We start from the raw sequence: 25,538 nt of genomic DNA on the forward strand, positions 1-25,538 counted from the left end.
CCACATTCATTACACTCTTGCGAGTTTTCCTGTAAGGAAGTACTGTGAATGATGGTATGGCAGGACTTAGACCTGAAGGATTTTCCACGAGGCTTACATGCATAGGGTTTTTTCTGTATATGTTGTCTCTGATTTATTAAAAGATCTGATTTGTAAAGAAGAGGTTCCACATATCCCATATCTTCATAGAGTTTCTCTCCTGTGTTGATTTGTTGATGCTTACTGAGGTTAGCATTTTTATGAAGAGTTTTTTCTATTTGAGTTGTCTTTCCAACAGTGACAGTTGACTTATTACAGGGGTCTCCCATATGGACCGTTCCAAATCTAAAGAATATCTTCTTCCTTTTGAAGTCTTTCCCTTGTCCACTATGTGCAAATGAAGGCTTCACAGTCTGAATCTTGTGATACTCACTAAGAGGCTCACAGCACTGGGCAGAGTTCCCAGGTATCTTAGCGGCATCAAGTTTCTCTCCAGCTTGCAGCTCATCAGCCCCACCATTGGGATACACATTGTGACACACATTGCATTTCTCAGGTTTCATTGATGAATAATTTCTTTTTTGTTAATCAGTTTTGAAACATGACTTGAATTTAAATTAAGTCTTTTATTTAATGCAACTCTTTTGGGAGTTGATGTCTTATTATTTGTAATAACATTCTGCTTAAAATTTTTTTCTCAAATTTCCTGGTTGGTCCTAATAATGTCATCACTCTTCATGGCAACTGAAATGAGACAAAAAAAAATCACTGAATCACATATAATTACTTTCTTCTGGAATACTGATGTAAGGGAAATGAAGATTTTAACATAATCAGTAGAAGACATTTATGCTCATTATATGTTTGTTTTTTCCCTTAAGACATTGATATATTAGGTTTTACCAATAAATTTCTCTGTTCAATCGTTTACTACTTGAATTTTATTCAAGTATGGCAGAATGGCTTTCCTGGTTAGATTTGTTAATTCACTGCTTAGGGTGCCTGTATCTCAAAATAGTGCCAGTTTGAGCCTGGCTATTCTGATTCCATTAAAGCTCTTGCATATATAAATGAGAAGGCAGCAAATAATGATTCATGGGCTTGGGACCTGTGATAAATCAGGTTAGACTAGATGAAGTTCCAGCCTTTTGGCTTCAGACTAGTCAGACCTAACAGTTGCAGACATTGGAAAAGTGAGCAAATAAATGATCTTTCTCTTCTCATTGTTATTCTACCCTTAACAATGATGAGACAACTATAAGATTTTAAAGAATGGATAAATATTTAGTAAATATATTCCCCCATTGCCTAAGAAATACTTTTTTCCCTTTCCTTCTTCTTTAGTTAATTTTTATTAAAAAGTTAATGTGTGTGCTCTCTGATATTTCAAACATAAATATGGGAATGCTTTACTGGATCATTTTCTTGCAGGTGAAGAAGAGTGAAATGTGTCTGTACTCTAAACAGTATCACATGTAAGACCAAGATTTGAATCTATAGTTTTCTCATGATCAGGCTTCCCAGGGGAACATTTGTAGATTTTTCAAATGAGAAACTCTGCTTTTATCTGCACTCTATGATAGCTTCCCCATATTCCTAAGGAAATCTAACATCTTCAGCTTCTCAGAACTACAACAGGTACAGAAACATTGCAATATACCACCTCGGGAATACACTCTCTAACAGCTGAAACAATTTATTTTTGCAACCCAGAATGTGTTTGCCTTCTTTGAAAAATATTTTCTTGCTCATTCTGAAATCACTAGTCTTGGTTATCTCCCCTCAGGTTTTACTATTAACACTCATATGTGATAATTTGTGTTTCTGGAGGCTTTTGATCAGCTGTCTGTTATATTCAAAGAAATCTTAATTTCCTATTCCTTTCTTATCTTTTTTCTTTGAGACAGAATTCATACTTCAAACTACATATTTGAGACAATCAACATAAAACCATGAGGTTACTTGACCTTGGGATTCAGAATCTCAAGACTTTCTTGTTGAGTTTAGGATCACTTATTTTTCTGTTTCTATACAAGTTCCTGCTTACTTCAGGACTTCTGATGTCACAGCACAGAGGCTTACTTCTGACCATCTCTTAGCATTCCCTTATTTATTTACATACTTGAGAGTCAGAGAGATGGAGAATGAGACACACAGAGAGAATGAAACAGAAGGTTGCCAACCACAGGCTCTCTCCTCAAATGTTTTTAACAACCTACTTTTTTCTTATTTTATTTGAAAGGCACAGAGAAAGAGAAAAGAGAGAGACAGAGAGAGAGAGAGAGAGAGAGAGACAGAGATCAGATTTATTTGTTCAGTCATGAGTTTCTTAAAATAGCAAGTTCTGTGCCTGGCCAAAACCATGAGTGGTAACTCATCTGAAAGAAGTTTTTCTAACTTGCCCAACTAACAAGAAATGAAGAAAAGAATAAATGCATGAAGGAAAAGGTATTAAATATAGAGAATTTGGGGAATGTATCTAACCTAGAAAAAAGCCTTAGTAACATCAGAAAAGGATTGCAACTTTTCTTTTTTTAATCAAAGAACGTCTTTATCAAGAACACAGAGATTTAGAGATCAAATGGCATCCCTAGATACTCTAGAATCCCTTGTCTGATGCACAAAGCCAGATATCATCAGGAGTAACACTTGGGAAAAAGTCATGGAAAGAGCATCAGTGAACATCTGTTGCAATCTTTCTGCCTTGGCCTCCCTCACCATTAAGTACCTACTGACCTGGAAGGTTCTGATTTAAGAATTCACTCACCATCCATGGCTCTGCTCCTTGCTCCAACTTAAAGATCAAATCGGGTTTGGTAATGCAGTGTCCTATCAATGCAAACAATGTAAGACTTTGTGAAATCACTATCTTGGGTTATTTAAAGGAAAACAGCTTATTTCAGGAGCTATGCAACAAATGTTCCAATTTGGATCCTTTCCTAGATGATACAACCTTAGGATTATTCATGGACACAAATTCTCTAACTGCACATCATTAAACTTTATAAAGTCTTCACTTATTTTTCAAATAGCAAGACAATGTGTTCATTAGACATGTGATGGGTGCCACTCACCCAAGAAGAGCAGGCTGCTGTAGGTCTCCAGCATCACATCCCTGTACAGGATTTTCTGAGCTTTGTTCATGTTCTGACATTCCTCCCAGGTAAAGTAAACAGCCAGATCTTCAAACGTTATCATCACCTGTAATAGAACACTTGTGGTCAACAGATCAACTGTCACAAAACAAATACTGGTGGTTTTACCTTACAGATGGGTATGAAGGAAGAGGGAAGGATGTGCTTTCATTTTAGACTTGTTGAGCATTTGGACAGCCACACAGAAGCACTCAGCAGGGAGTCAAACCTATGGCCTACAGGCTGTGAAAAATGCCCCAACTGGAAGAAAACATAGGTTTCAGGTCACAAAGGGCCATGTATTTCAAGGGGAATTGCACCCCAGGCTGAAAGGAGGACAATATTGAATCTCTCTCGCTCGATTTTTTTTTTTTGGTTGCTGGATCAGTTTAATATTTCACTCTCTAGTGTGAAGAAAGATGATCTGAAAACTGGACACAAAGACCTCTTAACTTCTTTACAAACTACTGTCAATTATGTTAGGAAATTTACATGCCTCACCTTTTTATTAAAAAGAAAAAGCCCATCTTAAGCACAAGGGTAAGATAGCTGTCACAAATACAGAGAATCATAATAAAGATAAACAACACTGTTAAAGGAAGTAATAAAGGGGGAGAAAAATGCAAGAGAATGAACCTTTCCCATAATGACTAACAGCATCCTGTAGATGCCCATGGTTGAAGACAAGCAGATTGCTTATTTCACAGCTCTCCTAGGGATCCTAGAAGCAGTGATGGTCCTGGTTGAATGCCATTAGACTACTGCTCAAGATACAGCCTCCCCAATTAAAAATGTAATTGGCTCTTTGTAAACAGGAACATGGTCAAAATACAATGAAAACCTTACAGAATGTGTGAAGTCAGGCTGGAGTGAGTCTCTGACCCATGACACTCAATCTTTTCCTCATCCAGAAAAATTATTGAAGGTGAGAAATGAAGCTATGCAAAAAAGCCTATCCACATGATAGGCATTCCATAAGTGATAATTTCCATCTATAAAATGGGGATAGTACCCATTTCCCAGGAGTGTGTTGGGGATTAAACAGGAGTGTCTGAAAAGCATATGGCTTGATGTTAAGTGCTCAATAATATTAATAGCAGTCCACAAATCATAACCACCACAGGAGATATCCTAAAGCAAATTCAATAGCAGCAAAAACCACATGGGCCTTTTCTGAGTTACTGCATTTAAAATTATTTTTTAGAGTTACCAAGTGTTATTATTGTATTTATGACACATTTTCCAGGAAAAGATTAACAAAAACCCTCAATAGTTGTACCCACCAATATTTTTGGAACCAATTCTCAACTGAAAATGTAACTTAATTTTTGTGCCCCTTGAAAGTTTTAACCTCAATTCAAAAGGAAATGGAGAAGGGAGGAAGAGGGCAAAATATCTGTGAACCATATAGATATTAACTTTGGAAAATACAAGGAATCCCTACCCATAATAACTACCACTACAATGCTATTATGTAAAGGCATAAAACAAGATACATTTTCTAATTGAATCTAGCCATTTTTGCTAGAAATTTTAGATTCCATTATACCAACTTTATTTTCTCCACAAAAACTAAGTCATAAAAACATTTTCCCATTTGACTCAAAACAAAAAATGAAAACAAGCAACAGAGGTGAGCTAAGAGAAAAATGGCTTCTAACCTCAGATCTACCTGCTCTTTGATCCTCGGCAAGTTTAACAAGTTTTTTTTTTTTTTTTTTTTTTTTTTTTTTTTTTTTTTATATATAATAGGGATTGGGGTGGGAGCTGTGGCATAGCAAGTAAGGCTGCCACCTGCAGTCCCAGCATCCGATATGGGCAGTGGTTCAAGTCCGGGCTGCTCCACTTTTGATCCTGCTCTCTGCTATGGCCTGGGAAAGCAGTAGAAGATGGCCAAAGTCCCTGGGCCTCTGCACCCACGTGGGAAACCCGGTAGAAGCTCCTGGCTTCTGGCTTTGGATCTGCACAGCTCCAACCATTGTGGCCAATTGGGGAGTGAATCAGTGGGTAGAAGATCTTTCTCTCTCTCTCTCTCTCTCTGCCTCTCCTCTCTCTGTGTAACTCTGACTTTCAAGTAAAATAAATAAATCTTTAAAAACAATAAAATAGGAATTAAAAATACCTCCATGTTACACCTCCCTTAAAGTTAATGTGTATTCTCCTGTATTTTCAAAACTCTTGTAAGTTAAATTCCATCTCCAAATTTTAAGATTAATAACTTTACATGCAAGTTATAAAAACATGGCAAAATATGACAAAACTCATGATGGAACCAATGTATAGCTAAACAAAAAATTCATATCCTAATAAGGAACTAAGGAATCAAAAGCATTTTGTGAGACTATAAAAGTTATTTTTTCACTATACACAGAACATGCCCCTATAAAATGTACATGTAAATCAATAAAAATTATAATTTGGTGAATTTATTCTCATTACATAACATACTAAATCAGTTGGGATAACAGCGCTCAAGTCTGCCTCAAAATAATCTAATTATATCACCCAGAATCTCTTTTATATCTGATGCAAAGTTAAATACTTATTTGTGGGATTATTTCCTAACGTATTTAATGAGGCAGAGTTAACAATTTAATATAACTCTAGTATATTACAGCAATGGCACAATAAATCAGTGCACTACAGATTGAAACACCACTTTTTCATTATGAATGGGGTGCAAAGAAATACTGGATAGTTTTTTTCTTTTTACTTATTTGACAGGTAGAGTTAGTGTGAGAGGGAGACAGAGAGAAAGGTCTTCCTTTCATTGGTTCACCCCGCAAATGGCCGCTATGGCCGGTGCTGCACTGATCTGAAGCCAGGAGCCAGGTGCTTCCTCCTGTTCTCCCATGTGGGTGCAGGCACCCAATCACCTGGGAAATCCTCCACTGCCTTCCTGAGCCACAGCAGAGAGGTGGACTGGAAGAGGAGCAGCCCGGACTAGAACCCGGTGCCCATATTGGATGCCGGCATGCAGGCAGAGGATTAGCCAAGTAAGCCATGGCACCAGCCGCAGATACTTTTTGAAAGGTAGATAAACCACAAAATTACCTATCTTTGATAGTATATCAGGTTTTATAATTACATTAAAATGTGAATGGTGTAATATAGCCACAAATAATACACCTCAAACAAAACAGTGAGGCCATCTGTAATGATACACTAGAATGTGCTCAGTAGACATTTATTGAATATGGGAATTATCTATTTTTCTATCCAATTACTTTGTACAATGTTTTGCCCAGTCTTAAGTGCTCAATAAATATTCACTGAACATACTGATTAGGAAAGAAGTGAGAAGAGATGGGCCCTCTCAAACTGGATGTCAAGTATATATGGAATCTACGTGGGAAAAAGTGGTTAAAGAAGTCAACTATATGTGGTTTTTAAGCAAATATACTCAGATGCCAACAAAGCAAATGATTAAGCAGAAAATACTGGCACCAGAATAAACAAAGGCAAAGTTTGCCAATAATGGCTAAAAAGGAATTTTAAGGAGAATCCAGAAAAAATGTATATTGGACCACACCTTTTCCCACCCAATTCAGTTTGAGACAGACCAATAGAGGCACTGTAAGAGACTATGGCTGTCTTCCTTGATATCCAGACATCCTAGTTTTAAATAATTTATTAGGGACCTGTTACCCATGAATCAATATAAACCTATTCATATTTAGGGATTAGTTGCCACAAGTACAAAGTTGAACTTCCTTTTATTTGTCTTAAAATGCTTACTTTCAAACTTGAAGGGACTTCAATTATTCCATGTAGATTTTGATAATTCTTTTGTCTTTTCAGACCAGACTCAAAATATCCGTACAGTATTCATACTGCAGCACCTTCCACCCACCCTTTGATTGCTTGAACTGCACTTGTATGGTTCTTTTTCCGCTTTCAGATCTTTCTTGAAGTGTAGTAAGCAGAACTGTACTGGGTATTCCAGCTGCAGTTTGATCAATCATTGTCGGAATGGCTTCTGGTAGGGTGAGGTCTTCCAGTTGGTCTACTGTTTCTAGGACTATAAGATCTTCTATAGTTGTAATCAAAAGACCAACTTCTTAAACTCCTGACTCTCTGCTATGGGCTGGGAATGCAGTAGAAGATGGCCCATGTCCTTGGGCCCCTGCACCCACATGGGAAATCCAGAAGAAGCTCCTGGCTCCTGGTTCCTGATTGGGACAGTTCCAGCCACTGTGGCCATCTGGGGTGAACCAGCGGATGAAAGACCTCTCTCTCTGCCTCTCCTTCTGTGTGTAACTCTGATTTTCAAATAAATAAATCTTCAAAAAAAAAAGTAGCCCTGGAATCACACAAATGAATTCATTGGAGATCATAACTTTATGTTTCACATTTCTGCTTATATGTGGTCATATTTTTGTTATATTTTAGGAAACTTATTAGCACATGGAGTCTGAGTTAGTGTAGTTTTATGATTCAGAAAATAGGAAAAAGCTCACAGTAATTTTCTGAAGCTGCATGAATACTAAATATTGGTCAAGACTTTCAAGAAGAAATTACTGACAGTGAAGTGGGAAAATTTTGATATGGCTTTTGATGTCGCACAATCCATATGTAACATCAAGATCAAAAGGAAAGGCATGCTCAGGGCAGTCTTCTAAAGCAATACTTATTTGAAACTGGTGAGTTTCTGAAAGTAATCTGAAAAATCAATGTGTTTTTTTTTAAAGATTTGCTTATTTGAAAGTCAGCATTACACAGACAGAAGGAGAGGCAGAGAGAGAGAGACAGTCTTCCATCTGTTGGTTCACTCCCCAAATGGCTGCAATGCCTGGAGCTGTGCTCATCCAAAGCCAGGAGCCAGGAGCTTCTTCCAGGTCTCCCACATGGGCAAAGGGGCCCAAGGGGTTGGGCCATCTTCCACTGCTTTCACAGGCCATGTCAGAAAGCTGGATCAGAAGTAGAGCAGCTGGGACTTGAACCAGTGCCCATATGGGATACTGGCACTGCAGGTGGCAGCTTTACCCGCTATTGCACAGTGCCGGCCCCAATAAATGTGTTTTAAAATTAAGTGTAGCAAAATAGAAATCACCATCCTAAAGTTAGGATGCCAGGCATCTGCAAATCATCTGACACTACTCAATCCATCTATCTCCTGAAATATAATTTATTTAATCTTTTTACATGCAGAGACCCTCACAGACATTCCTTGAGCTACCAGGATGAATTCCTAGAATATAGAGGGCAGCAGCATGGCTCTAGATACCAAGTGTATGGCAGACTAGGTTTCACAGACCCCCATTTCTGAAAAACATGATAGCAGAATGAAGTAATGGGCATGTGGTAGAAAGCAATGTAGACAGTGACTCTCAGACATGAGGGGTTGTCCCTCCACCCCAGGCCACACCCTCAAGACCATTTAAGAAACATCTGCTATGCCCTTGCCTTCTTTCTAATCCATACACAACTTTTTTTTGAAGGCTGGTCCAGAACTGCCAATATCACCAGTCTTCCATAACTTATGGATGAGGTAAGGTAATATCAACTAAATCGTATTCATTCTGGTCAGTATGATTAATAACTGCTAGGATCATGCAATCTAGGATCTTTGCATTTCAGTGATGTTTTGCTGTGCTCTGAAGTAGTAAGGTATTGTCTCAGAGAGCATCAAGTGATATTCTGTCAGAAATGATTCTTATTCCTGGAGTTCCCTTCTTCAAGTATCATAAAAGCTACTCACTTCCAAAGGAAATGGGACTGTCAGCCAGGACCCAAATGTCCATGTTGCTAGAAACTAGGTGTTGTATAACCTTCCATAACCTCAAATGAGTAGTGCTGCTCAGTCTACACAGTGCAGGAAACTAGAAAATTCATTTGGAGAAGATATACCATAAGCCCCACAAATGCAACTGTCACATAGTGTAAGTCGGCCTGCACATATCTCACAATGGTTTCTCAAGAAATGTGGGGACATTTCCCTAGTACTACTAATACACTTCATCTTACAGATGGGTAAACAGTGACAGGGGTACAATCTACATTCAGTCACCCCATACACATTTCAGCTAAAATGGTCTGAAAACCCATCTCGATCCTGTGGCCATCTAGGCTGAGACAGATTGTTTGTACCTTCTGTACACCTGGAGTCACACTGCATCATTTGACAAAAAAACAATCCTTGAAAGCCCAACCTTATTCACTCTTTCTCCAGCTCTGGAACTGAGGATTTACCACTGGTGTCTCTTCCTGGACCAGCCAAGATCTTTATGGTGGATCTGAATGACAGATTCTAACACCTCAGATCCATGACTGTCACTTATGCCAGCAAGAGACAGGCACCTGTATTGCTCCCCAAGTTCCCTTATACCTCCACACTGACATTCACAGACACAGAAATCACCCACACAGTTCTTGAGTAATAGGAGGGAAGCCCAGCACCAGGAATTCTATGGGGATGGTGGTAGTGGTTGGAACGGCACACACTAAGAAGGAAGACAGAGGAGAGTTTCCATGGTTCTGTCCTCCCAACATCATGGGCAGATGAGGCTACATTTCCCATAAAGCAATGCAGACCTCCATTAGGAAGCAGTGAGGATGACCCATATATTTACTGGGTAATCAGCCTCCTGTGACACAGAGAGTATACATCAGAACTTGTCTAACCACATGAGATACCCACATAATACTCGAATTCCTCATTAATTCTTGGTTTGACAGATATACATTTCAAAGCAACATACAATAACTGGCAAAATTCAAATGTGGAAATAATTTTTGGAAATTGTGAAATTTATTATTTAAATTGTGGTTCCAGAGCCTTTCATACAAATATTTAGAAAAAAAAAACTCCAGGGACTCTTTTTAACATAATACATAATATTATGTACATACATATGTATTTAATGTACATAATACATGATATTATGTACATACATATGTACATAATATACATAATACATTCATATGTATTAATATTCCTGAAAAAAAGGATTTTAATCCTTTAAAATGATGCTTGACCTTACCTACTAAATTAATTTTGGTCCATCAATGGATCTCACTTCACAATGAGGAAAAATATTCTAATACATTAAGTGGATTAATATGGCTGGAAAACAGAGTGAGTGCCATCTGAAATGTTTGTGAATATTTAAAATTGAACTACTTGGTAATTCTATACCCAGTTACTGAAATTTATCGATTCATCACTCCATCCAATTATTTGTGTATATTTAACAAAACTTTATTTATTCATTTATTTTTTTAATTTGGATTCTTCCACAAACTAGGCAAAGAGACAAACATGATCATGTCATGGAGCTCCTGCTTTTACTCCTTTTCTTGTCTAAATGAGAATGGGCTGAAATTATCAACTTCTTGAGGATCTGAGTGGTAGTGTCACAGGCCATTGACTCTTGGCTCACAGCTATTGGTCAGTTTTCTATGTATAATGTAATAATTGTGCTGTTCAAATTCCTGTATCATCTCTAATCTGGTATTTGCCTTTCAGTGACTTTATTCTACAAATTGAGGTGGGTCAGTCTTTTTTTTAAAATATTTACAGAATTCTTTTAAAGATTTATTTATTTACTTAAGAGGCAACATTGCAGAAAATTTGTAAGTTACTTGGCTAGAGAAAATAAGAATTCATAGATCACAAACTAAAATAATTAAGATGGCCCTATAAAAAAACTCAAGGTCTTCAAGCATTAACATTTATTACCCTAGACTTAATTATCAAAAAGGTGATTATTTCAACTATTCCCTATGTGGCAGCCCAATTTTATCTATTAAATCTGGAAAAAAAAATAAATAGCACCTCATGTTAGATTACTAAAATCTTAATGCTATGTGCCACCCATATGTCTACTGTACCTTATATCTAATACCAATGTATCTGATGTCTCTCATTAGATAAATGATGTGTCTCAACTATTACAAGTGTGGAGACTTTTATTCAAAGCTTTTCCAAAAGCCCCTCAGTCTCTGCCTTCACTTTGAAAGGATACTTCTAGGATATACATGGGCACCTCATTGATTTTGCCAGCAAACACATTTTTTTCAATGGGAATACAAGCATAAATCACATTGATAACATCCTCCTTGAATGACACTATTTGACACATTGTGAAGAACAAACAAGGCTAATATCTTACAGTTCATTTGGGCCATCTAGCCCAAACCTTGGAGAGTTGGAAACTGTTATACTGGGCCTACCCATAAATGGGACATTGTGCCAGGTGGGTTTTGTATACTTGAACTGCAAGGGCAGTATCACAGAAATTAATGCTCCAAACTGATCCAGCTCCCTGCTAATGTGTCTGGGAAAGTAACCACAGGATGTTCCAAATGCTTGGGCTCCTGCACTCATGTGAGACACCTGGAAGAAGCTCCAGGCTTTTGATATCAGTCTAGTCTAGCCACAATCATTGCAGCCATCTGGGGAGTGAACAAATCAGAAGATCAATCTCTCCCTCTCTCACTCTATGACACTTTCAAATGCATAAATAATCTTTTAAAAAGTAGATCATTTCAATGGATTCCCCAATGCTCAATCATGATGACTTTTACTACTTTACATCTTTTTTATTCTTTTTTAAAGATTGACTTATTTGAAAGGCAGAGGGGATCTGGTGTGGTGGCACAATGGGCAAAGCTGCCCCTCATTAAGTTGGCATCCTGTATAGGTGCTAGTTCAAGTCCCAGCTATTCCACTTTTAAACCAGCTCCTTGCCAATGGGCTGAGAAAAGGAAGATGGCCTAAGTACTTGGGTTCCTGCCACCCACATGGGAGACCCAGAAAAATCTCCTAGCTTCAGCCTGGCCACACATTGGCCATTGTAGCCAACTCAGGAGAGAATCAGTTGATGGAAGATCTTGGTCTCTCCTTCTCTCTGGAACTCTTGACTTCCAAATAAATAAGTAAATATTTTTAAAATGATTTTTAAAAAAGGGAGAGAGACATACACACACACACAATGAGAAAGAGAGAGGGAGAGAGAGAGAGCAGAGAGATCTTCCAACTTCTGGTTCACTCTCTAAATGTCTGCAACAGCTGTGGCTGGACCATGCTCTCAAGTCCTCCACTTTGATGACAGAACAATTAGGTGACAGGAACTAAGGAATTTGAGACATCATCCCCTGTTTCCCAGGGATATTAGCACGAAACTGGTTTGGAAGTGGAGTACCCAAAACTCAGATTACCAGTGCAGTATAGACTGTGAGCATCTGATGAGATGGCTAACAAAATGGAAAACCTAAAAGGAATCAAGATTCCTGGACACAAACCAAATTTGGGTTATGAAGACACATAGAAAACTGAAACAAACCAAAATACAAGACAGATTGAATCAGTAATAAAGACCTTCCCAACAAAGGAAAGCCCAGGACCAGACGGCTTCACTGTTGAATTCTACCAGACTTTTAAAGAAGCACTAATTCCAAATCTTCTTCAGCTATTCAAAATTGTTGGAAGGGAGGGAATCCTCCCAAATACCTTCTATTAGGCCAGCATCACCTTAATTCATAAACCAGAAAAAATATATACGACAAAGAAAGAGAATTATAGAATGAAAATCCTCATCAAAAGACTAGTTAATGGAATTTAATAATACATTAGAAAAATGATTCACATGGACCAAGAGGGATGTATCCCTGGTATGCAGAAATAATTCAATATAAGCAAATCAATAAATGTAATATGTCACATTAATCAACTGAATAAAAACCACATGATGATCTCAATTGATGCATAGAAAGCACTTGATAAAATACAATATGCTTTCATTATAAAACCCTTAAGCAAATTGGGTATAAAAGGAACATTTCTTAACACATTCAAGGCAATATATGATAAATCTTTAATCAGTATCATACTGAATAAAAAATGTCGGAAACACTTTCAATAAAGTTACTCATTCTTGCCATGTATTCAAAAACAGTTCTAAATGTTTTAAACAGAGCAATAATGCAAGAAAAAGAAATCAAAGGGATACAAATTAGAATGGAGAAAGTCCAATTACCCCTGCCTGCAGATTACATAATCCTATATATAGGAAACCAAAAGACCCCACTAAAAGACTATTGGAACTCATAAGAGTTTAGTAAAGTTGCAAGATATAAAATCAACACATGAAAATCTCATGGCTGATAAAGAACTTACCATGTCAGTACAATTTACAATAGCTAAAACACTTTTATTGTCTTGGAATAAATTTAATCAAGAAAGTGAAAGAACTCTACATGGAAATTACAAAACATTAAATAGAAGAAAATGCACAAAAGGAAAAATATTCCCCATTAATAAATTGAAAGGATTGATATCACCAAAATGTCCATACTACCAAAGGAAGCTTTTAATTTTTTTATTTTATTTTGCTTTATTTTTAAGGATCTACTCATTTATTTGAAAGGCAGAGTCACAGGGAGGCAGAGGCAGAGACAGGCAGGGAGACAGACAGAGGTCCTCCATTCACTGGTCCATGCACTCAGTAAAATTTAAAGCATAAGCTGCATTTAAGCAATATGGTAATCTAATGACCTTGGGAAGAGCAATTTGAGAGGAATAATTGAAATACAAACAAGACTTCATTAAATTGAATGATAACAATGAAAAGAAAATGATGTAGATGCCAATATTAATGACTTTTTTGAGGAATTTAAATTGATAAAGAGAACGGCTGGAATTGTGGCACAGTGGGTTAAGCTGCCACATGCCAGCAACCCATGTGAGTGCCAGTTTATGTCTAGGCTACTCCACTTCCAATTGAGCTCCCTGCTAATGCACTTGGGAAAGCAGCAGAAGATGGCCCAGGGTCTTGGACCCCTGCCTCTCATGTGCAAGACCTAGATGAAGCCCCTGACTTCAGTCTGGCCATGCCCCAGCTGCTGTGACTCTTCACAGAGTGAGCCAGTTGATGAAAGATCTCTGTATTTTCTTCTCTCTCTGTAACTCTGTCATTCAAATAAACAAACAAATTTTTAATAAACAAGTTAATAAACTGATAAGAAGCAAAAAACCTACAATATTCTCATCTTATCCCAAAAAGATAAAAAAAGAACAAATGCTTATGATGATGTGGGAAAAGATAACTCTCACATACTGTGGGTGAAAATGCAAATTAATTCAGGTGTGATGGAGAACAGTATGGTCATTCTTCAAAAAAGATAAAAATTGATCTATTAGATGACATACTTTTCTTACTCCCGGCTATGTATCAGAAGGAAATGAAACTTTCACATCAAAGAGACAGCAATTCTACTATAGTGACTAAAACACTGTTCACAGCAGCCATGAACTATAACCAATCTAGCTGTCTATCAATGAAAAAGTGGACAAGGGAACATCATTTAGACACAAAAAAATACAACGTTGTTACATCTTGCAAAATGTATAAAAAGATATCATCAAATTAATTGAAATAAACCAGACACAGAAACACAAATTCCCAGTTTCTTGTCATATATGGAAGTGAAACAAATGGATGTGAACATAGAATTGTGATTATGAAAGACTGAGAAGTGTGGAGGCTAGGGAGAGAGGGGGAATGGATAACAGGTAGCAAAGTACAGTGAGGCAGGAGTAACCCCTGCTGTTCCATAGTATAGCTAGATGACAATAGTGTACATATTAAGTACTGCATAAAGAACTGGAGGACAGGAGCTGGTAGCCTCAAAACAGGAAGAGGAAATGGAAACACCAGTTATCTAGCTTGATCAGTTTCTATGGTGTATATGTGTTCAAATACTGCACTATCCTCTATAATAATCAATGAGTAGCACACATTAATCAAAACTGTTTCAATAAAATTTTAAAAACCAGAGGCATTTGTATATACTAACAATGAACTATTTGCAAATGAAATTAAGAAAACATTTCCATGTATAACAGCATAAAACACAGTTAGGAGACAATACCCTCCATCCCTGTCACTTTTATTGAAATATACAGCCCCCAAATCAGCAGATCAACATGGCCTTTTCACTATAACTTTCTGATCAGCCTTTACATGATTTGCAACCGGATAAACTGGTGTTCCGAAAATGTTACTGTTGGGAAACTAAACTTGAACTCAAATGGGAGGATTCTTATACTGATCTATTCAAATATTGCTATCAAAATACACAGAGGGTCATTAAACTTTTATTTGTGTCTCACAGTTAAAATATAGACTGAGGGTGGGCATTTATCCTTAGTTAAATAGTCCTTTATTGGAGTACCTGAGTTCAATTCCTAGACATGGATATAGCTCCTGACTCCAATATCTTGTTAGTGCAGACCCTGAGAAGCAGTGCTGATGACTCAAATGATTGGGTTCATGAAACTCACATGCAAAACCCGTATTGAGTTCTCAGCAACCAGCTTTTCCACGACCCTTACCATGGCATTTGTGGGCATTTATTTAATAAATTAGCAAACAGGAATCCTCTGTCTCAAAGTCTTTTAAATTAAATAAGAAAGGAATTCATCAAAGAAACAGAGATATAGATTTAGATGCCAGGTTACAAAGAGGAGTGTGATAAGTGTTAATATAATGAAATATTTGCTTTATTTCCATCTGACCTAATGGGTAAATATTTATTCAAAATGATAATATTAAAAAATGAACTGGGATCGCTTCTCAGCCTTTTGGCTAAGATCAAGTGTAAAAAATGAACTGGGTAGCTGTAGCTTCTCATAGATAAAAGAAGTTATAGAGGAGTGGGCATCATGGTGTCACCATATGCAATGGCAGTATCCCATACAGGTGCTGATTTGTGCTCCAACTGTTTCACTTCCAATGCAGGTCCCTAACAGCCCGAGAAAAATAACAAAAGTGGCCTGATTGGGCCCCTGTCACTCCTACAGGAGACCCAGATGAATCTCCTGACTTCAGACTATTGCATCCTCAACTTTTGTAGCCATTTCAGGAGTGAACCAGCAGATAGAAGATATCTCTCTATCTCTGTAACTCTTTCAAATAGAAATTAAAAAAAAATTATAGAAGGGGCAAGCACTGTGGTATAGTGGGTAAAGTCGCCACCTGCAGGGCTGGCATTCCATAAGGGCACCAGTTCATGTCCCGCTGCTCCATTTCCTATCCAGCTCTTTGCTATGACCTGGGAAAGCAGTGGAAGATGGCCCAAGCCCTTAGGCTCCTGTACCCACATGGGAGACCCTGAAGAAGCTCATGGATCCTGGCTTCAGATTGGCACAGCTCTGGCCATTGTGACCATCTGAGGAGTGAACCAGCGGATGATCTCACTCTCTTTCTCTCCCTCTTCTTCTCTCTCTGTGTAACCCTGACTTTCAAGTAGAATAAATAAATCTTTAAAAAAATTATAGAAATATGATTTGAGTGCCCAATAAACAGTGAACTGCTAATTGCAAGTGAGTTTATCAGTTATAAATGTATACAATTTCTAGGAAAATCATCAAAAAAAATTTTAGGAAAAACTGATCCTTGATATAGCTTAATAATAGAGAAGACAAAATGAAATCCTATCAAAATGAGATATGGATATTTGGAAGAGTGGATAACAGGTTACTCATCATGTGTAGTAGTAACTGTATTTGAGTCCTGAAGAACTAGACAATGGCATTAAAATATACCAGAGTGTCTGTACCCTATACTACCAAGGGTACCAATTCTTAAACTAGCTGCCAACAACTGGTAACAGGGTCCAGAGATTCTTCCTCTACTACATAGAAAGGTAATATCAAGACACCTTTCTCTGGTGAGAATACAAATTGATTCAAAGGGGCAATTCTTACATTTGGTCTTAACCAAAGGCAAGAAGAGAAATGAGCACATATCATATTGAGTCAATGGTAAGGCTCTGTTCCTCAATCCTAATCCTGCAAAGAACTCAGACAATGGCTACAGTCACCTCTGTGTTGCATGAGGAGCAAAGAGATCTAATTTGGAAGGTGACTAGGAATGGGATGTCATGACCTGGCTCCTATCATGCCATCTTGTAGAAAAAATCCTCATAGAAATGACAACTCCTAGAGCTGGCTAAATGGAATTATATTGACAAATCACATCTGCTTTCTGTCCACTCTTTTGTTCACTTAAAGAAAACAGCAAGCAATTGATCACTTTTATGTCTCTTCATTCAAAAAAATATTTATTCACTCATTCATTTACTTGAAAGAGTGAACAAAAGAGGAGAAATGCACAACAAAGAAATTTAGACAATCTTCCATCTGTTGGTTTTCTTCCCAAATGAAACTGGGCCATGCTGACTCAGGAGCCAGGTGCTCTCATACTGCTGGACAGAATAGAATCTAAGGACATGGACCATCATATGTTGCTTCTCATTCTTCAGCATTAACAAGAAGCTCGGATGGAGTGGTGACAAGACAAGATTCCATGTACTCCATCATAGAATGAAGAGATCCCAAGTGGAAGCTTAACTCACTGCAATGTAACACCCAACCTAAGGCTTTCATTTTTAAACTTTTATCACCATGTAGCTTGCAATGAGACTGTGATTTCTGGATTATGAGATTTAAACAACCATCACTTAATTTTTTTTTTTGACAGGCAGAGTGGACAGTGAGAGAGAGAGAGACAGATGGAAAGGTCTTCCTTTGCCATTGGTTCACCCTCCAATGGCCGGCGTGGCCGGCGCACTGTGGCCAGCACACCACGCTGATCCGATGGCAGGAGCCAGGTGCTTCTCCTGGTCTCCCCTGGGGTGCAGGGCCCAAGGACTTGGGCCATCCTCCACTGCACTCCCGGGCCATAGCAGAGTGCTGGCCTGGAAGAGGGGCAACCGGGACAGAATCCAGTACCCCAACCAGGAATAGAACCTGGTGTGCTGGCGCCGCAAGGTGGAGGATTAGCCTATAGCCATGGTGCTGGCCAGTCATCCTTTTTTAAGGTCTAAAGATAAAACTGTACATCTTGATGGAGAATTCTTCAGAATAGAATGAGCTTCCAATGTTCAAGAGAATAGAGAAATGAGGGAACAAGTCAGGCTTCCCGGATTGCTTACTCTTAATAACCTAGTATCAATTGAAAGCTTAGCAAACAATTTTTTAAAGGATTTATTTATTTATTTGAAAGAGTCACACAGAGAGAGGGGAGGCAGAGAGAGGTCTTCCATCCGATGGTTCACTCTCCAAATGGCTGCAATGGGCAGAGCTACGCAGATCCGAAGCCAGGAGCCAGGAGCTTCTTTCGGGTCTCCCATGTGGGTGCAGGGGCCATCTTCTACTGCTTTCCCAGGCCATAGCAGAGAGCTGGATGGGAAGAGGAGCAGCCGGGTTCGATCCGGCACCCATATGGGATGCCAGAGCTTCAGGCCAGGGTGTTAATGAGCTGCACCACAGCGCCAGCCCCAGAAAACTGTCAAATAGTTACCAAAGTTCCAATGTAAGCACTGGAGCTGTGGCACAGTGGGTTAAAGCCCTGGCCTGAAGTGCCGGCATCTCATACGGGCATTGGTTCTAGTCCCAGCTACTCCTCTTTTGATCCAGCTCTCTGCTATGGCCTGGGAAATCAGTAGAAGATGGCCTAAGTCCTTAGGCCCCTGTACCCACATGGGAGACCTGGAAGAAGCTCCTGGCTCCTGGCTTTGGATTGGCACAGCTCCAGCCATTGCGGCTATCTGGGGAGTGAACCAGTGGTTGGAAAACCTCTCTTTCTGTCTCAACCTCTCTCTGTAACTCCGTCTTTCAAATAAAAAAAACCGGTACATGTAGTTGGAAATATTTCTTCAATATCTAACACAAGCATAAGCCAATTAGAACAGAGCTCTTCATAAATTTTCCATGTAGACATACAATATGTACACAAGTATAATACATAACATACATTACAAAAGAGAACAACAAAAGAATTTCAGTAATAGCTTTTTCTTTTTTTAAGATTTTAAGGATCTTTTTCCTTGCGTTCACCTGAAGAAGAATGTAAGATTGGGATGAGAAACAATACAGGATGTGAGACTGCCTCTTTAAAGAAGGCAGGGGTAAAAAGAACCTAAAATGACTGAAGTTTATGTCCTTTTTTAAAAAAAGAAAATTCATTTGTTGTACTTGAAAGTCACAGTTCCACAGAGAGAAGAAGGAGAGGGAGAGGGAGAGGGAGAGGGAGAGGGAGAGGGAGAGGGAGAGGGAGAGGGAGAGGGAGAGAGAGAGAGAGAGAGAGAAAGAAAGAGAGAAAGAGAGAAAGAGAGAAAGAAAGCGACAAAGCGAGAAAGAGAGAAAGAGAGAAAGAGAGAAAGAGAGAAAGAGAGAAAGGGAGGGAGGTCTTCCATCTACTGGTTCACTCCCCAGATGGCTGCAACCGCCGGAGCTGTGGCAGTCCAAAGCCAGGAGCCAGGAGCTTCTTCCAGATCTCCCATGTGGGTGCAGGGGCCCAAGGACTTGGGCCATCTTCCACTGCTTTCCCAGGCCATAGCAGAGAGTTGGATTGGAAGTGAAGCAGTGGGATCTTGAATTGGCGCCCATATGGAATGCTGGCACTGCAGGTGGCAGCTTTACCCGTTATGCCACAGAGCCAGTCCTGAGGCTTATGTCCTTTTTCCATCATCAGCCAAAGCCAAAAAGATCCCAGAACTCCTTCTGCATTGCCACATGTGTGGTAGTGGCCCCAGGTACTTGGGCCATATTCTGTTACTTTCTCAGGTGCATTAGCATTGAGATGAATTGGAAGTGGAACAGCTGAGACTTCAATGAACACTGAGGTGTGATTGCTTGCATGTAGTTGATGGATTAACCCACTGTGCCACAACACTGACCTGATATTGACATACCATTAACTAAAGTCTATATTTTTATTTCCTTTCATATTACATAATATTCTTTTTCTGTTCCAATAACTCCAAATTATTATTTGAAAATCAGAATCTAGCTCTTTTAGTAATAAAAGTAATACACAGAGCAGTATTGTGATTCTGCAGGTTAAGCTGTTGCTGCTTCGAATGCCAGCATCCCATAATAGAAAGCCTGATATGAGTCCTGGCTGGGCTTCTGTTCCAGCTTTCTGGTAATCCGGCATCCTGGTAATGCACTTAGGAAGGCAGAGGAAGATGGTCCAAGTGCTTGGATCCCCATCAACTATGTGGGAGACCCAGATGGGGTTCCTGGTCCTTGGCTTCAGCCTGGCCCACCCTACTTATTGTACCCATTTGGGGAGTGAACCAGTAATGGAAGATATATCTCTCTCTCACTCTCACTTTCTCAGTCTCTGTCTTTAAAAAATACATCTTTAGCAATAATGTACATATTAGCTATTAAACATTGCAGAAGAACATAAAAATATAAGCATTATTCCCTTCTTTCTAAGGAGTACTAGTCATACTTCCCAGAACAAACTACTCTTAAAAGATTCTTACATTCCATTCTGAGACTTCCATATACATATACAGAAGGGTACTTTAAAGCATCATAAAAAGTGGAATTAAATTATTTGTCTGTTTTACTATAATAAGTTTTCAAGCTGATGCATACAAGAAGGTTTCAAAACCATTTGGGTATATTATGAAAAAAAATTGAATGAATTTCAATTGTTGCACCAAAGTAATGTCAGCTTTTAACTCCCATTTTCCATGAGGCTTTTGAAATGCCTTCATAAAGATATATGTGCATGGGGCCAGCATTGTGGTGTAATGGTGAAGCCACTGTCTTTGATGCTAGCATCCCTTACAGTCATTACTGTGTGTCCTGGCTGCTCCACTTTTGATCAAACTCTGTGAATGTGCCTGGGAAAGCAGCAAAAGATGGTCAAAGTCCTTGGCTTTGGCACCCATGTGGGAGACCCAGTGGGAGCTCCTGGCTTTAGCCTGGCCTAGTCACAGCCATTGCAGCCATTTGGGGAATGAATCAGCAGATGAAAAATCCCTCCTTTCCTGTCTCTCTAGCTTATGAATAAAATGAAAATTAGTATATAAAATTTAAATATATATTTATACACACATGTACTTTTTTTCTTTGCAAAGCGACATTTTTTCTGTGCCTTGTTTTACTTAAAAGCACTGTCCCTAAATCCTTTTTCAAATCACTATATATTTAGTATTTCATTGTACAGATATACCATAATGTATTTTACCAATTCTTTATACATTTTGCAATTTACAATTCTCTATCAATATACAATATACATTTCTGTTTTATTCCCATAATGAACAATATTACAAAGAACTTACATGGCTTTATGTATTTGACCAAATATATGTAAGATAAATTCCTGTAGTTGAACCATACCAAAGAACATTTGCATTTAAAGTATTTCACAGAGAGATCTGTCAAATTTTTCCTCCAAAGAGACTCTACACCCATATGAATGCAAGAACCTGTCTCCTCACACCTTCAATACATGTATGTGTGATCAGTCAGAATTCCCTCAGATGCTCCCAATTTACCATCTCTTTTGATCTCTATCTTCAAGCTTGCTTTTCTTCTTTTTAGCTCTCTGATCACACTTAGTTTTCTTACCAAACTTCTCTGTGAATACGGTCCTGCACTTATTTCCTCTATACTCACCCTCTTCATTGCCTTTTCTCATGCCTCCAACCTCACTTTTCCTGCTCACAAACTTCCTATATAGCTTCCATGGAGTTCAGCACAACTGAACAGAAAACAGGTGCTCTTTCCCTGGCCTCCGAACCTGTCAGCCTCCAGAACCAATAGAAAATGTTAATCAGGAAACATGGAAATAATTAATGTGAGTCACATTATATAAGAAGAAATAAATTCCCAATGGTATAGCCACAGGGAAAAGGCATCTAGAAAAATTCTGTATTGTCTTTTGTTAAGATAGAATCTGGGGCTCATGCAGTGGCATAGCCATAATAAAGATTGCCACTTGTAGTGCTGGCATCCCATAGGGGTGCCAGTTTGATTCCTGGCTACTCCATTTCTGATCCAGCTCCATGCTAATGAGCCTGAGAAAGCAGCAGATGATGACCCAGGTACTCGGGCACCTGCTACCACGTGGGAGACGTGAATGAAGCTCCCGGCTCCTGGCTTCAGTCTAGCCCCACCTTTGACATTGTCATTTGGGGAATGAACCAGCAGATAGAAGATCTCTCTCTCTCTCTCTCTCTCTCTGCCTTTGTCTCTCCCTCTCTGTAACTCTGCCTTTCAAATAAATAAACATTATAAAAAGAAAAAAATATATAGGTAACTTTAAAAGCAATGGAATCTGTTTTTTCTTTATTCCATACTACATAGAATCCCTGTCTTTGAATCAATAGCTCATGATTTTTATTCACTATTCCTTCTTTGGAACTGGGGTCAGAATAGACAAAAAAGTGGATGAGAAAGAAAGGGAAAAAATAAAAACCTAAAAGTACCAGATTGGACAGGAAGACTGGAGAAGAGAGAATAAAAATAAGGTTAAGAAATAAAGCCAACTTCTTAAATCATTAAAAACAGAAATGAAGAAAGGAGGAGGAAATAGGCAAAGAAGTATGGTTATGTTCTGAGAATTATATCCATTAAATACATGGAATCTGCTCTCTTTATATTAATAAATATAAGTGTTTAAACATTAAAAGCTTTTTCTTCTTTTATTGAATCACTGCAGTGCTCCAAAAGCAGAATTCAAAGGCAAGCATGGGTTTCAGGGTTGGGACAGAGTGCAAAGGGCAGTGACAGCCTTATTCCTCTAATAGCAACCTCTGCACCCCAACTTGTGACCAATCACCCAGAATCAGCTTCATAAAATAAACCTCTTAGGGGGAAGGCTCAGAGAAAATCAACGACCTCACAATCTCTTTGCCTATGAAGCATCTTGGAAATAAGCATGCTGCTGAAGAAAGTGAGATTATGGCCAAGCTGGATATAAAGAACACAAGGATATAAAGCTGGGAGGCAGTTTGGTGATTTATGAGCACTCACAGTGAACTGCAGATGATGGAAAGGGATGGATCACAGAATGGGAGCCAAAGTGGGCAGCCCAGACTGCAGTGATCACCCAGACATTAAGCTGAGGTTTGTGAGTATTTGCAAAGTGTACAATGAGTTCTACATACAGCAGCAGTAATTTTTTTTCCTTTGGACATAAGGCAAAACATTTTTTTTTTAATTTTTAACTATTTTTTCATTTCCTTTGAAAGGCAAGGAGAGAGGTGGGAGGAGACAGATTTCTTCCATTTGCTGGTACCTCCCTAAGTGCCCACAGCAGCTGGGAAAGTGCCAGCCTGAAGCCAGGATCCTGGAACTCCATTCAGGCCTGGGTGAGTTCAGCTGTTCCTGAGGACAGAGTCCTCAGTGATACCTGCCTTTGTAAAGACACATCGCAGTATAAAATCACACCGCCTACTGAAGGCTTTTGGGATCTAAGAGAAAACTCTAACTGCATCACAGATGAGAGCAAAGCATTGACCCAGAGGCTGCTGTGAGCCAACAGGTTTCCTGCCTACCTGAGAATCAGCCTGCTCACTAGCGAACCAGGGAAAGAGGACCAAGCAAAGACACTTGGGACCTGTGAGCAGAGCCCATCTCTTGAGTGAGCAAGAAAGAGGAGACAGTCATGGGCAATTCTGGGCCCCCTTAACCCTGGAATGGGTGCATGAACTAGCCAACTCCAATTTAGACTGAGTGAACAGACCAATAGGCTGGCCAAAGCTTGTATCAAGGGGCCAGCACTGTGGTGCAGTGGGTAAAAACCACCCCTGTCATGCCAGCATCCCATTTCGGCACAAGTTCAAGTCCTGGCTACTCCACTTCTGACCCAGCTCTTTGCTATGGCCTGAGAAAGCAGTAGAAGGTAGCCCAAGTCCTTGGGCCTCTGCACCTGTATTGGAGGCCTGTTGGAGGCTCCTGGTTCCTGGCTTCAGATCAGCCCAGCTCCAGCCATTGCAGCCATTTGGGGAGTGAACCAGCATATGGAAGATGCCTCTCTGTCTCTGCTTACCAGATAAATCAATAAATATTAAAAAAAACTTTGTCACCTATACAGGAATCTGGATACAAGAGTGACCAAGAAAGAACCATCAGGAGGGGTACACAACAGGAGTGAGGGTGGTAAGCGGGTAATAAATGCACAGATTCTAGTCCAAGACAGCAGACAGTGGCAATGTTCTCGTCTGTTGTAAAGTTTTATTGGGAACAGCTTGGGGAACATATCTGTAGACAATTAATATGTAAGACGCACATGGGCCCTTTGCAATTGGTCTATAAGTATTATCATTACTAGTATTTACTTGAGCAATGATCATCAGGAACTACCTCAGGGAAGAGCAATTAAAGGGAATTGTCTCAGTCCCCTTCCTAGGGAATATTGCATCCTACTTCTTACAACCACTTTCCTAATTTTTCATTTAAAAACAACAGAATCTTTTTTTCTATATTCTGTACTGGATAGGAATCAATTGCTCATGATTTTCATCATTTTATTGTTATTATTTGTATTATTTATTCAGGGGAAATAATTCATCCCTGAAGAGGCTTTTTTTCCAGATAGCCCAACAACTGTCTTGGAAATCACCTGTGATGTCAGATGGATGGACATGCAAGCCAACGGGACTCATCTTCTAGGAGAAAGGACACTTTACCCAAATGGCTATATTTCATTCCACAGAAAAATGCAACCTGAAACAAAGAACTTGTCCATCAGTCCCCTGGTTTAAGCAAATGGCATATGTACATTATTCCAGGTCTGCACCCCTTTTCACTCTACTCACGTATGGACTATCTGCATTAGGAAGTAGAATGTGAGCCAGAAGTAACCACAACAAAAGTGGTCAGCATTTCCATTATAAAACTGATTTTAATGACCTCAAATTCAGTCATAAAATTTCTGCTCTTAGCAAGGGACACACACACACAGCCATATTCATCCCTTTATGAAAACTTTATTGTGAACTGTTTATTTAGGAGTGTCTTTTTGCATTTAATTACAGCAGTTCTCTACTGCTTATAAAAATAGCTACATAAAGCCTGAAAAATGAGTCAACTACATCAAACTATTTAAACCAAAAAAACCCTGGGGCTGGTAGTGTGGCATAGCGGGTAAAGCCGCCGCCTGCAGTACCAGCATCCCATATGGGTGCCGGTTCAAGTCCCAGCTGCTCCACTTCTAATCCAGCTCTCTACTATGGCCTTGGGAAGCAGTAGAAGATGGCCTAAGTCCTTGGGCCCCTGCACCCATGTGGGAGACCCGGAGGAAGCTCCTGGCTCCTGGCTTCAGATTGGCACAGCTCCAACTGTTGCAGCCATCTGAGGAGTGAACCAGTGGAAGGAAGACCTCTCTCTCCCTCTCTATCTCTGCCTCTCCCTCTCTCTGTGTAATTCTGACTTTCAAGAAAATAAAAAAAAAATCATTAAAAAAAATAAAAACCCTAAAAGATAAAATGTTAATTCTGGCAATCTACACAAATGACCCGTGTCCTCTTTGTATTTTTGAATTCCTCCTGACCTCTCTTCTGGCTTTCCCCTCCTGCCTCACCCCTCACTCCCTTTCTACATCATTGCCCCACATGCCCCTGAAGCTCTCTCCCTTTGGAGCAGTCTTGTAGACTGCCAGTCAATCA

General features: G+C 39.2%; 1 protein-coding gene across 1 annotated transcript in view; it reads right to left on the reverse strand.

Moving 5' to 3' along the window:
• Positions 1–676: 676 nt before the first annotated feature.
• LOC138844810 (zinc finger protein 334-like) overlaps positions 677–25,538 on the reverse strand; it is a 33,831-nt gene continuing 8,969 nt past the window's right edge. Inside the window, exons 2-4 of the mRNA XM_070054858.1 lie at positions 3,054–3,180; positions 2,716–2,808; positions 677–723 (exon numbers count right to left, since the gene is read on the reverse strand). Coding sequence (XP_069910959.1) covers positions 677–723; positions 2,716–2,808; positions 3,054–3,180 — 267 coding nt within the window. The remainder of the gene's footprint in view (positions 724–2,715; positions 2,809–3,053; positions 3,181–25,538) is intronic.

This window comes from Oryctolagus cuniculus, chromosome 12 (assembly GCF_964237555.1).
Source record: "Oryctolagus cuniculus chromosome 12, mOryCun1.1, whole genome shotgun sequence".
Lineage (NCBI taxonomy): Eukaryota > Metazoa > Chordata > Mammalia > Lagomorpha > Leporidae > Oryctolagus > Oryctolagus cuniculus.